The 17,341-nt window shown below is 41.7% G+C and overlaps 1 protein-coding gene across 3 annotated transcripts in view; it reads right to left on the reverse strand.

The window, feature by feature from the left end:
- Positions 1-2,454: 2,454 nt before the first annotated feature.
- The window catches only part of TRIM55 (tripartite motif containing 55), a 42,040-nt gene continuing 27,153 nt past the window's right edge, over positions 2,455-17,341 (reverse strand). For 2 of the 3 annotated variants that reach the window (XM_015409120.1, XM_015409113.1), the window contains exon 11: positions 2,455-3,190. In XM_015409120.1, coding sequence (XP_015264606.1) covers positions 3,077-3,190 — 114 coding nt within the window. In that variant the 3' untranslated portion in view covers positions 2,455-3,076. Of the gene's footprint in view, positions 3,191-8,238; positions 10,246-17,341 lie in introns of those variants that run through there. The other variant, XM_015409104.1, reaches the window with a different exon arrangement.

The following is a 17,341-nucleotide window of genomic DNA, read 5'->3' on the forward strand; positions in this document are numbered from 1 at the left end:
CCAACCCCAGCCTCATCTAATCGTGGTAAACAGAGCTCAACGGCCATTCTTTCAGCCTTTTTAGTGAACGGTGATGTTCATCCCCTGCCCGAGGCTGGCATCCGAGGATGGGGGTTATTTCGCAGTCACGAACCCTGCAGGAAGGCTGTCCCCCTTTCCACGCTCCTTCGCCAGCTGCGGCGGTGCCCCCATGAGCAGGGGCCAGCCCTCCTCCCCCTCTCCAGGGGGCACTTCTGGAGCCTGGAAGGCCGGCCAACCCACCCTGTGGGGTCCGCGGCCCTTTGGGCGCCTGTGTGAGGAAGGCAGGACGAGCCGGGGGAGGGGGTACTGGTGGTGACCGTCGATGAGCTCCGACAGATCCGCTGAGGCAGAAGCAGTTGGTACTCTATGTCAGCCTGAAACTTTTACTTTCTTTTTGGACTCTCCCCCCCCCCCCCGGTCCGGGAGAGCTGCACTAAGAGCAGTTTCGCAGGGAAGGCGGGAAAGGTGTGTGTGTGTCCATCCCCTTCTGTGCCACTTCCAGTGGTGCAACTGCTTAGAAGTGCTGGACCAACAACTAAAGGACTGTGAAAGGTCAATTCTTCACAGAGCCAGAGAGCCTTGAGGGACAGGCTGCTCTAAGCAACCTGATTGGTTGGCATCAACTGAGAAAAAAAGTCATGAATGAACTAGATGCTGAGGAAAAGTCGGTCAGATTCTTGCCTTAACTGAGATGTGTGCTCAGACCATCTGTGAATAGCCTTGGCAGAAAAAGAGTTTAGCATTGACAGAGTCAGATTTCTACCTTGACTGAACACAGTCTGAATTCAGCAGTAGTTGAGAGCAGTTTGAACACAGACAGGAGTACTGGGGGGAGAGTTTGGCAAAGAAGTTTGGGTAGTAGTTCAGGCCAAAGTAAAGTGGATTAGATCATAACTACAGAGAAGAAGATTCCCTACCCAGTTAAACAGGGAGAGTTATCTCTGAGGAGTAGAGGGATCCCTGGTCTGGTGTGATTAGAAACTGCCTGTAGAGACCTTAAAAGTCAGTGAACTACTCAAAGAGAGTAGTGGTGTTCAAAAAGAAGGGGTTTGGGTACTAGGAAGAGGGTACCAGCCTTCTGGACACCAAAAGACTAGTTCAAATAAAGTGAACTAGTGTTTGGGGAAACACTGGATCAAAAGCCTCTCAATATAAAGATCTAAGTAACTGTGAATTAATTAAGAACCTCTCCCTAACCTGATATATGAGATCAAATGTCTGTGCTTATACTAGTTTTACCTCAGTAATTTCAACCCCTGACTTCACCTGACCTTTCCCTTTGATGTTAAATAAAACCTTTTGTTATTTTTGAATTTTGACAGCATCTCTAGTGCCATTTTCAAGGGTTTAAGGGTGATCCTATCCCTTCCCTCAGGGTCCTGGGCTGAGCAAATAGTCAAAATATATCTTACTTAAGGGGTGGGACAGCCGAAGAGATTGGATTTATACCCGTCCTTCACTCGGAGTCTCAGAGCAGCTTACAAATTCCTTTCTCTTCCCTTCCCCTCCCCACAACAGACACCCTGTGAGGTGGGTGGGGCTGAGAGAGCTCTTTCAAGGAAAAAGATGAAGACAAGGAGTTTGCCATATCCTTCCTCTGCATAGCAGTCCTGGTCTTCCTTAGTGGTTCCCCATCCAAATATGGACTATGGCCAACCCTGCTTTGTTTCTGAGCTCTCACAAGCTCAGGATGGTCTAGGCTATTCAGACAGCTAAAAATAGGTTACATCTGCCTACAGTCCTGGGCATAATCTTTTCATTGTGTTTACAGAGAAATACTGTACAGTTTCTAATTGTCTATAAAAGTCCCAGTACTCACTCCACTAAATAAGCAAGCATCCTCTTCACCTTATTCATCTAATGTTAAGATTGGCGGGGGCAGGAGCAAGAAGATATTAAAAAGTGTAGTCAAATAATTAGGAAAACTGCTGCCTCTCATGAATGGCTCATACAGTATTCAGTTCTGCAATAAATTCTTTAAAGTGAAAGTTCTGAAATTACGGGAACACCTTACCTAGAGGACGTAGCACATCAGAAAGGGGACAGGAAGGGTGCTATACATTTGGGTGCTCTCTGAGGTCACTGGTGGAACCACCTGGCTCTTCCTGCTGCATTGGCTCTCCTCTTTGCTTCCCTTCAAATGCCCCCCCCCTCCAACAGAACCTTTGTAGGGTCAGGACAGGATTAGAGGACAGAAAACCCTGAGCTGGAATCTGGCCAACAACAAGCAAAGAAAGGAGCCATTCTGTCCTTTTGAATGGCCACAGTCCCCAGAGGAATCCGAGTTGCCCTTTACCCCCTTCTCATCCTGTTCTAGCCTTCCCAGCACCTGCAGAGAACACGGCCTAGGCAGGCCAGCGCTGTCACTTTCCCACCCACCAGGGTAGGAACAAATGAGCATATCAAGCCTGGGCAGGTGATGAGCCTTGCTGAACAACGAGAAGTCTACATTTTTATTAACAATAATGCCATTAGTGAGGAAACATCTAACAATGTTGCTAAAGCACTTACATAAGAATATAAGAATTTCCAAGACATTTGTGAACATGTATAACGTGTTTAACACTTGCAATAACAACGGAGCGTTTATTTTCAACACATTGCTTTCTGAAATTGATTTTGTTTGAGCACACTCAGGTTCAGTTTGTGTGAGAACTGCCGCTATCATGGGATAGCTCGGTTGCATCCCTGACTGACTGTTATCCATAAAGCTTTGTTACATGAATTCAGTATCCATTTGTGAATTGGACTTTGTTAAGTCATAATGTTATTTGATGCCTGTCATTACTCAAAAGACAGGATGGATTTGACCCTCAACTGCTTCATTATTAGCTATCAGCTCACGTTTTCCCCCTTCCTTCTTGTCCCTTTCCCAAATTGGCTTCAAACAACTCAGAGTCAGATCCAGTGTGAGGGCTTTCAAACAAAGTTCTTTGGATAAAATTGGATCCTTCATCCCTTTTAATATACTATTTCTTATTTCTTCCATCCAAGTCAATTACTGCCTATGAATTCCTTCAGAATGTATACCAGAAGTCAGCTGGTTCAAGAGCTGTCATTCATTCAGTGAGTTCAACCAGGAGAAAGAGAAGACATGTCGAGCTGGCTCTTCTGCTCTTTCATGGCTCCCACGCTGTCCTTGTCCTTGAGGGGGTGGGTCAGACCCAGTCTGTGGGGAGAAGTAGTAGTTACAAAGGGAAACAATGAAAATTCATTTTTTAAGAGCCGGAGCTACGTTTGTTAACTATGCAGTTTCACAAAAAGCAATTCTTTAACAACTGGGAAATCTCCCTTCCCTAAATCTCTCCTTGTGGGGATATAATAGTATAGCATAGTATAGCCCAGTCTCATCAGATCTTGGAAGCTAAGCAGGGTAAGTACTTGGATGGGAGACCACCAAGAAAGACATTGCAGAGGAAGGCAATGGCCAACCTACGCTTGCTTCTTACTTGCCTTGAAAGCCACTTATGACAACAGAACATATGTATGGAAATCTCCCCTGAAGTCATCCAAGTTCCTTTTCTCCCTGATTCCCTCTCATTAATTGTCAAGGGCAAGGAGTATGCTTAATCTTCATGGTTTTGGGAGGGTTTTTTAAAAAACTTTTTTTTTAACTTACAAAACTATATTTTCTGCATTTCTAAAGAGTCCCACTAGAATACTGACCCCCTCATCCCAGCCTGGCCTATCCTTGTTTCACTGCCCAACCTCTACCCACCTACAAGTTACATTTCCCCAGGTATATCCCCAGCTGGGATCACAAATGTGTTCTGGGGACTCTGGTTCCCAGACATGGGCCTCCAATTTGGATTGGGACTATGGTATGTGGGGAGAGGGAGCTTATATTTATGTATTGAGAAAATATGTATGCTACCTCTCCGGAAATCTGCTTGAAAACTGTTAGATGGCTACTCATGCTGCTTTCCCATACTTAACAGTTGCAGAAACTGATGTGTACAGTACATCTAAATATCAGTACATGTGCAACCCCCCCCCCCCCGGTAAGAGAACAGTGGCTGCTCAGGACCATTTTAGGTCAGAAATGTGTACGCTCCCTCTCCACACATGTCACGGTGCAAAGGTAAATTGGGCCCCTGCACACCAGAGGAGCACAGAGAACCCAAAACCTATCTACAACCCACGCCAGGGACATAATGAGGAAAAACATAATGTGTTGCTGACCCATCATGACAGGCACATCACTATCAAGTTCAGTATTAGAAGACATGACGATGATCATTATTATGACCTCGCAGAACAATCTGCATCATTCCCCTTCATAAGCCCCATTGAGATGAATGAGCATGTGATCTTGTACAGCTCTTGTTCCGTTCAATGGGGCAGAAGAGCTTTGCCAGGTTATGCCCTTGTGTTCATCAAGTATATTGATATAATGGATGCCCAAGTTTCACTGGGACCTTTGAGCACTGGCACAGAATAATACTAATATGCGGGTTTTATCAGTCACTCTAAACCTTTGGAAGTCAACTTGAAGTCTTTCTTAAGTCAATCGCTTTTGATGCTTTCTAAGATGATTACGTTTCTATAAATTTCACCTTTTCCCTGGTCTAGTGGTGTACAATAGATACCAACCATTATATCCTTCTTGTCTTAACCCTGGAAAACTCAACAGAAGATTCTTCCCTATTTTCCCTAAATATATGTTGTTTTTAATTATATAAAGCAATACCTCTCCTTCACTTAGCTATGGAGAACACACTTGATCTCAGTGGTACTATTAAGGCATAGAGATACTTCAAGGTTATAACACCACCACAAAACATATATACAGCTATCACGGATGCTTATGATGAACTGATGTATGGGATACAGAATGGTTTGGCACATCTCAAGCATCTTTTGTAAACACACAAGCTTGAATTAGTGAGGGATGATGACCAGTTAGATATTAGTCGGCAGTTTCATGCTACTTAGACAGTGTCATGCTGCTATGAGAAAAGTCCTGTTGCTAAATTAAAATGTAGTTTTCTTGCTTCTATTCAACCAGAGGTTTTGACATCTGAGGATGACGAATGCTACCAACTGACAGATGCTTCCAACTGTAAAGGTCCACAAGCAGTAGATGCGCTCTAACTTAGTTGATCTTAAAAGAACCTGGGGACATTCCTAATCTAAGAAAGTCAGAACAACAATGAGTGCACATCAGCAGGGGCTATCTGAGCAGCTGCCACACTGATGCAAAATTACTTGAAATGCTATTCCTTTTGAATTCTGAGCAAATCCTCAAAACTGTTTGTTGAAGTGTTCAACTCAACACAAAACCAGCCATTCAAACAACATCAGTTCAAATGTCAATCACATTCTATGTTAAACTGGCAGCATCCTGGGGTATAGTTGATGCTTACCAGAGCTCAGCCCCAAGGACTGTCAACCTTGGCATGTGTGAGCAGGACAGAAAGGCAGGTGTTTGTGTTTGGCTGTCTAGATTACTGTGAAAGGACCTCACTGGGTAAACTAACATCTGGTCAGGAGCTTTATGAAAGAACATTAATATTCCTGGAGAGCTGGAAAGCTCTCTGACCTCTGTTTGGAAAGTGATACTCTTTAGCTACTGGGAGAAGGAAGGAAGGAAGGAAGGAAGGAAGGAAGGAAGGAAGGAAGGAAGGAAGGAAGGAAGGAAATCCAATGGATTTGGGCATAGCCAAGATATTCTTATAGTTCAGTTCCTCTCTTAAGGAACATGATGCAGGATTAGCATTTGTGCTGACAGTTTTAGGGGTCTGTTTCCTTTATTTATTCCAGTTTTATCATTATAAACAAAATAGATTTTGCAAGACTACCAGGTCTCCTATGCTCTCTGGAAACCACACCAGTGCGGCTACTAAATCTTGCACTAGTCAGGGAAATGAAAAGTCCTTACGTTTGATCACACGCACACGCCTGGTTCCCAAGATCTGAGCAAGGAACCGTTTTCTCCTGCCCGCCGGCGGGAACGTTATCCATTGGTTCTGTATCTAACTTGAATCCCTTTATCATGTCTGCCCTAACTGCTGGTCCCCAGTTCCAACAAAGAACGTGTTTGAGTGGCTTTCCAATGCTTTGAAATAAACTTTGCTTTCTTTGAAACGTGGATTTATTCTCGATGCTTGGGGATCCAACAAGCAGCTGAAATCCACACCTAGTGAAGTATCTGCATCTCACTACCCCACTTGACTTCAGGGGTCACTAAGCAGGCCTAGATGTTACACTTGCCACAGCTACACAAATACTGATCTTCCTGGGCTCACTGGTGCTTTCTGCATGGAGACAGGCTAACATAGTTTCCCCATTGCTGCTTCAGCTGCTGATCCAGCACCGCAGAAATGAGGCTTTCATAAGGCGGTTTTCCTTGTCGTTTCCTTGCTGCTGCAGCACTCCCCTCATTCCCCATGGGATTTTTCATTTAAAAAAAACCAGCAACTGAATATTGTTACAGCAATCTAACAATCTGTGTACTGACGTTCCAGCTTTCATTTTTTAAAGTCTGTAGCCCTTTTTTTATTGCAGTGATATATATTTCCCCTTACACCATAGGAACAAAAGGAGTTAAGAAACTTACTTTTGGGGGGAAACCCACAAAACTGGGAATTCAGAAAACCTGATATACAGATTGTTATGTTGTTATAACCATATAATAGTATTCAACTGCTGATTAAAAAACAACTTCCCAAGAGCACTGAACCTTCACCTTGAGGGTTACACTATCCTGTAGGCTACTGGAGGGGTGGGGAGACTCATTGTACAGGGTCCCCCAACTTATGGTGTGTGTTCCACTGAACTGTGCAGTCAGGAGAGATCGCCAGGGAATGCCAGGTGCCTCACAACGTAGCTGCTATGTAGTTTGGGAGACAGCAGCAAAGAGGATCACAAACTGGCCAATCTATCTGTAGACTCCACAGAAATTTTTAGATAGCACATAGCAAGAACAGAAATATTCAAGTACCCCAACCTTCTGTGGCCTTAATAAGCAGCCAGATTTTTGTTTTCTTGTAGTAGTGGCTACATCTCTCTTCCAATGCTGCTGTACTAATCCCACTGAGGTTTCATATGACTGCTTTTAGTTGAAAATAAATTCATTAGGAGATCCAGTAATATATCTCCTCTGCAATATGGTCTTTAGCACTGAGTATAATGAGACATAAACATAGAATCATAGAATCATAGAATCACAGAATCATAGAATGTTAGAGTTGGAAGGGACCTTGCAGGTCATCTAGTCCAACCCCCTGCACTCTGCAGGAGTATACTGAAAAATAGCCCTACATACCTACAACATACCCGAAAGATGGTCATCCAGCCTCCACTTGAAAACATCCAGTGAAGGAGCACCCACCACCTCTTGAGGCAGACTGTTCCACTGCTCAACCACTCTTACTGTTAGGAAGTTTCTCCTGATATTTAGCCGGTAACAACTCCTTTGTAATTTCCACCCATTAGATCTAGTCTTGCAATCCGGAGCAAGAGAGAATAGATCTGCTCCATCTTCTACATGACAGCTCTTCAAATACTTGAAGATTGCAATCATGTCCCCTCTAAGCCTTCTCTTTCCCAGTGCAATACTAAACAGAGTTACACCATTCTCGGGACATTGATTTAATTGGATTTAGAAGTTTGTAAATCTGTTTAGGATTGTACTGTCACTCAGCAAAGTTTAAGTAAAATCCAGAAAATGTGCTTTTAAAGTGTTATATTTGTCTCCTGTTGCAATTCATTTTTTTAAAAAAACCCCTGAAAGGCTGACACTTAAAAAAAATCATGCTGAAACCTGCTATCTCCTAGGTCATTAGTCCTGTTCCCCGTTTCTATACTTTCAATTTTATCTGTATTTAACTAAGTAAAAAAAAATCTTTCTTCTATACAGAGTTTGATAACTTCCCCTGTACTCAGTGAACACACTGCAGAAGTACATGTCTATTCTGTACACACTACTCACACAAGCACAGGGAATTTTTGTAAATGGTGGTGTACTTTCAAAAATGCATTCTGAGGGGCTACATTCAACCATGTGATTTTTACTGAGTGTATACGTTAGCTCTTGTATAAGGGAAACTGCATTTTCATGTGTGGCATAACAGTTACATGTTACATATCCTTTGATTTTTATTGGGATTGCACCAATATAAGGGAAGACAATATACTATTGTAGAATGTGAACAAGCATTTTTTTATTTTTTTTGCAAATACATATGGTAATGTACATGTTGTTCAGGAGGGCAGTTTTATACAGAAAAAAGGGCTATATTATAACAGATTGGTCTAGCAAAATGCATTGTGATTCTATTTCTGTAATACCATGTTCTGCATTGTTTAATATGTGCTATTTGACACTTATGCTCAGACAATAGCTCTTTCTAATGTCTGCAATCCTGAGCATATTACATTGCTTATTAGATGTTTTTCTCCTATTGATTGCAGTAATTTGCATTGAGGCTCTGTAAGAAAGGAGGGTATAAATAACGCAAATAAATAAATGTGGGTCAATGAGTTCTAACTCTTTTTTATGTTTGTACAAGTCTAATTTTAATACACTGAGAAAATAATATTTTGGCAAACTTCTAAACATTGACTTTCCCTTATTAACAGTCAATGCCAGATTTTCCAAAAGTGGTAGTGTCAAACTCAATCTATGGGAAAAAGAAAAAAAAATCAATTTTTTTGCCATAAAAGTTTGAGTTCCACCAAGTTTGGCTGCCAGCATCCTTGATAAATTGAGACTGAGAAGTATGGGTTTTGGAATTTGAAAGATTACAGATCTAAGATGTTCTATTTTGCATTCAAACCTTATGCATTAAATCTATGTTTGCTCTATTATGAAATGCTTTACCTGGCACTAATTTATTACTTAATGCCTAGGGTGATTGTAGGTGTTTTCAATAGTTGGGTACTAATTAGTTGTCACAAAATATGTAGAGGAAATTGAAGTTATTTTACAGTGATTTCAATTTTCTATAAAGAGTTTCTATTTACCTTGCATAGAATATTATGCCTTTAGCAGAAATCCCTGCAGCTGTCAACTTTTATCATAACATTACAGCTACAAGCTCAAAGAATGCTATGCTTGTGTCTATTTTTAATTCTCTGGGAACTAACTGAAATTCTTTTCTATAATGAAATAAGTTGTTCAGCTACTTAATGGTAGGCAAGGTAAAATATGCACCAGCAAATGCCATCCATCATAAGATTAGCTGTTCAATTCCCAGCAAGGTGGTCGGCAGTGAACTTCTAGTGCCCATGGGGACTGAATGTCTCACCAAAATAGATTTCCATTCTATTACAATTAGAGCACTATGGCAAAAGAATAATGCAAGGCTGTTTGTTTCACAACCTTAATGATTCCAAAAATAGTCCTCAGCAAATGAATTCAGTGTTCCTATTTGTGTGTTGGCTGGCTAAGTTCCCTCAAGGATATAATGTCAAGCATACTGGAGGAATGTTAAACGAATGGGGAAGCCTTTCTGGGTGAAGGGGACCCTTAAATAAGACCTTTTCGATATAATATGAGAGTTCCTTTGGGCTTAGGTCAACACACTTCATTTCATGGCATTCCAAATCTGGTTCTAGTGGCTCTATGCAATGGTATCAATAAAAGCAAGTATGTAACATTTCCACCAGTGATCTTATGACATTGTGCAAGACACTTAGACTGGTAGAATTTGAGTGACATTCATGTCTTCCATAGCAATCTTGGCATCTATTGAAATGGGGGAGGGCAGTATCAGAAAGGGGCTTAAGATGGACCTCCTGAGTAAGTCATATGTTGAAATGATGTGCCACATTGAAGCTATTTGCCCAGTGCTTTGCAAGTTGGAGAGAAAGTGGTGAAAGGGCACTTGACGATATTTGGCAATTGCCTGGTGCATTCCTCATCTACTTTTTGATAGGGCACCAATATCTGATGGCTGTTAGGTAATTGTCAAATTCTCTTTCACCACTCTGAGCTTTGAAACATGCCTAGCAGTTGGGCTTTGATCTGGATGCAGCAAAGGAAAAAGACACATGGGGAACCAAACTTGATTCCCATTTCACTGTGGCCTCTTGCAGGTTTGGGGATCCCTGGAAACTTCCATCAGAAAATCTTGGTAATAGACTGGTTATAATGTTAGACAGCAAACCGGGTGCTCGTTTGTTCAATCAGTCTGCCTTCAGCTTTTCATTGCCCCATTGTTAACCAAAAGTATGCAAAGAGGTGGTGATCCTTAGCATCAGAAATGTGTCCCAAGAAGTCTGAAATACAGAGCAAAATCAGAACCATAGAACCTTTTAAATGGACACTGAGTAGAGTTTTTTAAAATAACTTTGTAATGGTCTAAATGTTAACCTAATCTAAACAGTATCTCAAAGCTCTAATTAATTAATGAATTAAATAAATATTGTATGACATTGTGTGTAGAATAGTCAGGAGATCCTAAGTTTGTCTGGCAGCCACAAGTTCTAGTTCTTTAGCATTATGCACCACTAGTTTTTAAGGCAAGAGACATTTCAGAGGTGGTTTGCTATTGCCTGCCTCTGTGTCACGACCCTGGTATTCCTTGGAGGTTGCCCTTCCAAATACTAGCCAAGGCTGACCCTGCTTAGCTTTCGAGATCTGATGGGATCAGCCTAGCCTGGGCTACCCAGGCCAGGGCTTTCAGAGCTCTGCGTACTCAGAACACTGGGTTGAATCCCACAGATTCATTCTATTAGTGGCACTGCTTTCCTCTTGTGCCAGGAGCCTTCCCTGAGAGAGGATGCTCTTCCACAGGCTGACAATCTCCTTGCATTAGGGAAGGCTCCATGCACTGGAGGAAAGCACCACTGGCAGTGGAAAAGGATCCTTGAGATCCACCCCTGAATCTTAAAGAAAAAGAGGGTGAGCCTGCTTTGTAACAAACAACTCCGGTTCCTTGCTGTCGACTGCTTTAAAGTGATGCTAAAAACAAGTCTTAAAACGAGATTGGTCCAAGCCAAGTTTCTTGACAAACAAATGCACTTATGAAACACATTCTCTTTAAGAATAAGTACAGTGCTACATGATAGGGCTGACCAAAGAAAACTGATGGCTCTTTTCTTAGGAAAACTGCTTCAGTTGGTTGCTCACTCTAAATGTCTCCCTGACACATGAGAAGTAGCCTCATGCTGAAGATTAAACAATGGATGTATTATGCTGAGATGTTTAAGGGCAGGGTTGAGTACTAATGATTACCCTTGACTTTGGAGGGAGAAGCCCTCTGTGTTCCCCCAGCTGCTCTGGTTTAAAATGTATCTTGTGCTTCAAAAGGATGATAGAGTTTTCAGCTCGTGGAAGATGGTCTGATAGAGTCATTATTGCCCCATGGTGTCTACATTCAAATAGGTTTAGAAATATTTGTGTAGCACTTTAAAAAACTGTAAAACTTCTTTGACCAAAGGGAGCAGAGGCAAAAGAACAAAACAGAGTGACATTTTCAAAAATAAGGAATTATTAGTCTCTATATTTCAGGTAAAGGCACTGCTACAATATCACCTTCAGCTTTCTTTCACTCCAGGCTATGCTAGTATGAATTTCTTTAGCAGGAGGTTAAGGATCAAACTAGGGGCCCTGTGGATCCGCTATTGGCTCTGTTGGCAGACTCATGTTACTTAAGTGGCTGCACATGCATATTGCAGTGGCATTAATAACAGCTCCATGGGATGCTTTAAAGAGGAAAGAAAAGTGTGGCAGAAAAGCAGTTGCTGTTTCTGCTTGTGAGCTCCAGTCATAAGGAGAAAAAGGCTTACCCAACAAACACAAGGACTATGTAAGGTGTAAAGAGGTCCTCTAGGGATGCGTTAGGGGATCATGTGTATTTAATCACATCTCCTCCTACTCACATATGAAGCATGGGTGGGTTTAAAACTCTGTCCTTCCCCCCCCCCTCTCTTGATGCATGCTGCTGCTATAAGTGTTTTGTTTTTCCTGCCCAGTTTATTTCTGATACTGGAGGAGGATGGAGAAAAAAAAATGTTAAAGCACCGAAGAGGTAAAACAGGGTAGGGGACAGAGTTCAGCTTCCCTCACCAACAAGTTCCACTTTCACTATAAAAATAGTCTTCCACCCCCTGCTTGACTCATGAATGGAAGAACACACATGGGAATGTGTAATGCGGCAACCCCTCCATCATGTCTAGTTTGCCCCTTAAGCTACTGGAACATCCTGTGTTCAAGTCAACCACATCAAATTGCCTTTCCTTTAAGGACTGTGATCAAACAATTTCTTAATAAATTATCCATGGCTAATTTTTTGTTAGTTGCTTTGCACAAATGCACCAGGTATTACCATTACAAAGGCATTGGAAAATACAGTGGGTATTAATGTGGCAAAGTGAACTGCATACTGACTCACTCCCATTTGTTTAATACCTACAAAAATAGTGAGGAAACATCAAGTAATCTCGCACCCTATGCATTTCAAGAAGTAGACCTCAAAGAGCTGTCAGGAGAAACTTCCTCTCCTTCTGGAGAGAAGGGCAGAGATTCCAGCAGTGACGCAGAGCACTGTCTTTGTATGCCACTTAGGAAGCAGACAGCACTTTAAAGTATAGATTATTCTTTGAAAGGACCTGATGAATGAGGGCCCATTACCATTTAAAATTATGACTCAGGCCAGAGTTTGCTCCATAGTTTCATTGGATCAGGTAACAAAGCCTGCATAATTTGTGGGGTTTAGATGCACTGAACACTTGATCATGAATGAATGACTTAGCTGAGCTATTGCAAATATGCTAGGACTGGCGCATAAGACCTGTAGACACCCAGTGCACATGCTATGGAAGCCAGATCAGATCTGTAAGAGCTCCATAAATAGAGCATCTTGCTGAGACATCAACTCCACCAGCACATTCTAATTCCTCGAAGTTACTCACTAGTTGGAAAGTGTCCACAGTACGATGTCAACATCGCTGTTTACTCAGATTCCCTGCTCTCTCTCGGAGTATTTCTTTAAAAATCTTGGTTATTGGGTCTGAAGGGTATGAGTTATACATACTGTGACCTTCAGACTAAATGCTGACAGGTACGAAATACCAAAAAACAACACCACCACCCCAATAGCTCAGCTTTCTGGCCCACAATGAAAGACTGAATAATGAAGAAGACAAAGAGTTGGTTTTTATACCCTGCTTTTCTCTACCTGAGTCTCAAAATGGCTTTCAGTCTCCTTCCCTTCTTCTCCCCACAACAGTCAGCTTGTGAGGTAGGTGGGGCTGAGAGAGTTCTGAGAGAACTGTGACTGGCCCAAGGTCACCCAGCAGGCTTCACGCAGAGGAGTGGGGAAATGAAACCTGGTTCTCCAGTTTAGAGTCTGCCACTCTTAACCACTACACCACACTGGTTCTCACACTTAATGAAGAGGAAGCAAAGCAATGATAGATTTAATAAAAACCTACATAAATACACTGTCTTCGTTGATGGTTGTTTTATAAGAGAATTCAAATGTCTTCCCCTTAGACACTGCCAGCACAAGCAATAGGTTAGATCCCACTAGTCTATTCCATTGGTGCCAACACATTCCTCTACCACAAAAAATGTTCTACCAGTACAAGAGCCCTCCTTGTCAGTGGGACAACTTTGCATCAAAGGAGTGTGCCAGTGGGACAGAATGGCAGGATCCAACCCAGTGGGCTTGTTCTATTTAAGACTCCTACATCCTCAAAAGAAAAGTTATCAGTGGACCCTTGAATAGTTGAGAGCAGCCTTAAGGTAGTAAGAAAAGCAGTTTGAATTCATCCATGAATAATGAGAATGACCTTGTATTTCACTATGCAGATTAGCTCTGCTCCTATAGAGAATGGGCTGTAAAACAGGAACTCTCCCTAGATAATGTAATGGTGCCATAAGCACTTATTAGTCATTGCACAAGTATTTCTTGCCTCAGATTTTGCAACAAGCTGCATCCACATCTGTCACTACAATGCTGCTTACAATGAATGCACTGAGAGAAGCATCCCATTTCACCCAGGTACAAAACATTGTAACTTAAAGTGCTTGAAAGTGCAGTTGCCCAGAAAAAAAGCACTGGCTTGTGGGGCAGGATGCATATATAACAAATGGGAAGTAAATACTGTTATTACCTGAAAACTCTGTATGAAAAGAGATGTAAGCTACTGGGTCCCACAAGTAAAATGTCCAAGGGAAGATGTTGTTTTGAAAGAATGAAATAGTCTCTCTTTCAAATTAAAAACCAAACACTTTTTTCAGTAACTCAGAGGATCACCAACAATCTTAACAAGGCTATTTAACAGAGATCAGAATTCAAGGGACCTTCAGTTTTCAATGAAGCAAGATATACAGGCAAAGTCATCCTTCATTTGAATAAAGGAAATCACTGTATCTGCCATTTATCTGAGGTAAGGATGCTAAGACAAGACTGACCTTACAAACCAGAAGATACTTTGTGACTCATCATATATAGACTGTAGGTGTGACTATTACATGCCTGGGAAGGAAGGATAGCTTGGACTAATGACACTAACACCATCACTTGGGAACCTGACAAAAATGTTTTCTCATTACAAAAACTCCTCGCTGGTGCCACTGAATCACATAAGCAACTTCCAGAGATTAGGAGCTAAATTAAAAAAGAAGTAGTCAGGGGCAGGCCTTTGAATTTTAAATATGAGCTTAGTTATGGGTTTACAATAGTCACTTCCAAAATGGTGACCATGACGGGAGAAGAAGGGGGCTGGGAAAGGCCAATATGCAGAACCCTCACATTTGTTGCTAGAAATCTTATCTCAAGATAAAGAATGAGACACCAGCCAAATAGGTCTCCTGTGTGCTGTAAGCATTGAATTCATTCTGAATTCACTGTTGTTCAGGACATAAGAAGAAGAAGAGTTGGTTTTTATACCCCACTCTTCACTACCTGAAGGAGTCTCAGAGTGGCTTACAATTGGTAGGTGGGGCTGAGAGAGTTCTGAGAGAACTGTGACTGACCCAAGGTTACCCAGCTGGCTTCATGTGGAGGAGTAGGGAATCAAACCTGGTTCTCCAGATTAGAATCCACCACTCTTACCATCAAGCTGGTTCTCCAGTCTACTAATGCTTGGGACTACAGTTGGCTAATGCTGGATTAGTATCCTACCCACCAGCTAGGGTGACCAGGTCTCCTACTCTAGTGGGAGACTTCTTGCCCTGCAGCTCTAGTAGCTTGTAGATGCTCAGCAGAGTGCTGAGGGGAAATGGGGGGGGGGTAATAGGCACTGCAGAAAAGCTGTTATGTAATTTCTGGTGTGACCACGAAGAGAGGGAAAGAAAAACAAAACCAAACAAGCAAAAACCTCCAAAGGAAGTTAAGAAAACTAGTAAAGGGCCAAAAGTTAAAAACATCAATGACCTTGTAGGGGCCCAAACAAAGCCTCATAAAATAATCAAAGTGACAAATGCACAAAAGGAACCATATATGACCTGATACATTTCGGCCCACAAGAGCCTTCTTCAGAGGTCAAATAGTACAGAATACAACAGGGTTTTTTTTGTATGTTTGTTGTACGTGTTTTGGCCCCTTACGGCCTTCCTCAGTGGTCAATATTACTATTGTAAAACAACACACACCCAGAAATAAATATATGAAAAAAGATTTTCTTTAGAGCCATGTGTTGCTTTCTCATCTGATGTGCAATTGCTAAAAGTTTACACAGTAGGCCGTGGATAATCTCTCATGCTAACTGTACATGTTCTCCAAATTGTTCTGGTGACAAATATCCAAAGTGTCTGGATGTACGTCTCTTCCATCAAAGGTAGTATTTCTGGATGTGTGCTGTTTGACTATAATAATATTGACCACTGAGGAAGGCCCTAAGGGGCCAAAACGTGTATGGTCTACTGGTCATAAGATATACCCATCAATTGTATATGTAAAAGTAACAGCTCAAGTTCTAAGAGTCTGATATTTGGATCATTTCTTTTAACCTATTTTATCTTTTACTAATGTGTACACCATAATAAATAGTTGTATTTTTTTTAGTAGTTAAGTGCACGGACTCTAATCTGGGAGAACCGGGTTTGATTCCCCACTCTTCCACTTGCACCTGACTGGATGATCTTGGGCAAGCCATAGTTCTGATAAGAGCTGTCCTTGAAAAAGAGCAGTTTCTGTCAGAGCTCTCTCAGCCCCACCTCCCTCACAGGGTGTCTGTTGTGGGGAGGGGAAGGGAAAGGAGTTTGTAAGCCGCTCTGAGACACCTTTGGGTAGTGAAGGGTGGGGTATAAATCCAATCTCTTCTTTTCTAATCACTTACTTTGTTAGAATGAGAAAATGCCTGTGTCCCATGGTCACCCAGCATGATTTATAGCAGGATGGAAATCTTGAATCAGATTCTAGCCTGATACTCTGACCTCTCCACCATTCTGGCTCCCCACTATACAATTCTGCAGGGGATCATTTATCATCATACAATCTTGCCATGACTTAAGTACATTTCTAACTCTGTGAGCAAACCCTTCTGACTCACAGAGTATTCATGTGCAAAAAATAAAGCAAACACTTAATTTTCTTGTTAGACTGAAAGCTGGAAGCCTAGAAACTCCCTTTCATATCTGAATCTTGAAATCTTCAGTAAAGCACAGCGGGGAAGAAACCTTTAAATGATCCCAGAACTGAAATTTAGAACACCAACTTTAATAATATAATCACAGTTTATCACTTGTGATGCAAATGTAGTCTGATGTTTCAGTCCCACCTCTTTAATGATCTCATTAGCTATTGTGCATTTAAAGTACTTTTACATAACTTAGTGGTTGTCTGAGATCAAATGTAATGTAGACTTCCTTGACATTTGATGTATTTTACCTCTTGGGTAGACACATTTTAAATTTAAGTCCCTAATCCTATCTCTACTTGGCAATTGTGGCAGTCATGTAGAAATTGTGGGTACTATTGAGGGAGAAAAATGACCCTTTGGAAATTCCAGCAGAGGGAACATAGTTCCAGTGAGATATTATGGGGAAAATTGTGAACCTATATATGAAAAACAAGAGTAACAGATGCAGTTCAGCTGCTTTGTCTGATAGGACTGGAATCACAGCAAAGTGGATAGTTAAGGAGAAGCTATGAAAACATATAATCCCAGTGTATGTTTGGATAACACAAGCTACAGCAACTGTGTGGAGAGGGTTTGGTCAGTGCCTGGACTGAAGAAGCTGAGGACCTCCAAGGAACTGTGGAGAGGATAAGTGGTCCCCCTCTAGGATTCCATAAACCATAAATTCTCCAGGGCTTGATCAGGTCAATAGGCTTATTTCCATCTCTTTCTTTTCCCTTGCACCATTCCTTGCTTTCTGAAACCTGTGCAATATGCAAGTAGTTTGGGTGTGTTTTTACTT

The sequence above is a fragment of the Gekko japonicus genome, unplaced genomic scaffold (genome assembly GCF_001447785.1).
Source record: "Gekko japonicus isolate JY-2015 unplaced genomic scaffold, Gekko_japonicus_V1.1 scaffold88, whole genome shotgun sequence".
NCBI classification, from domain to species: Eukaryota; Metazoa; Chordata; class Lepidosauria; order Squamata; family Gekkonidae; genus Gekko; species Gekko japonicus.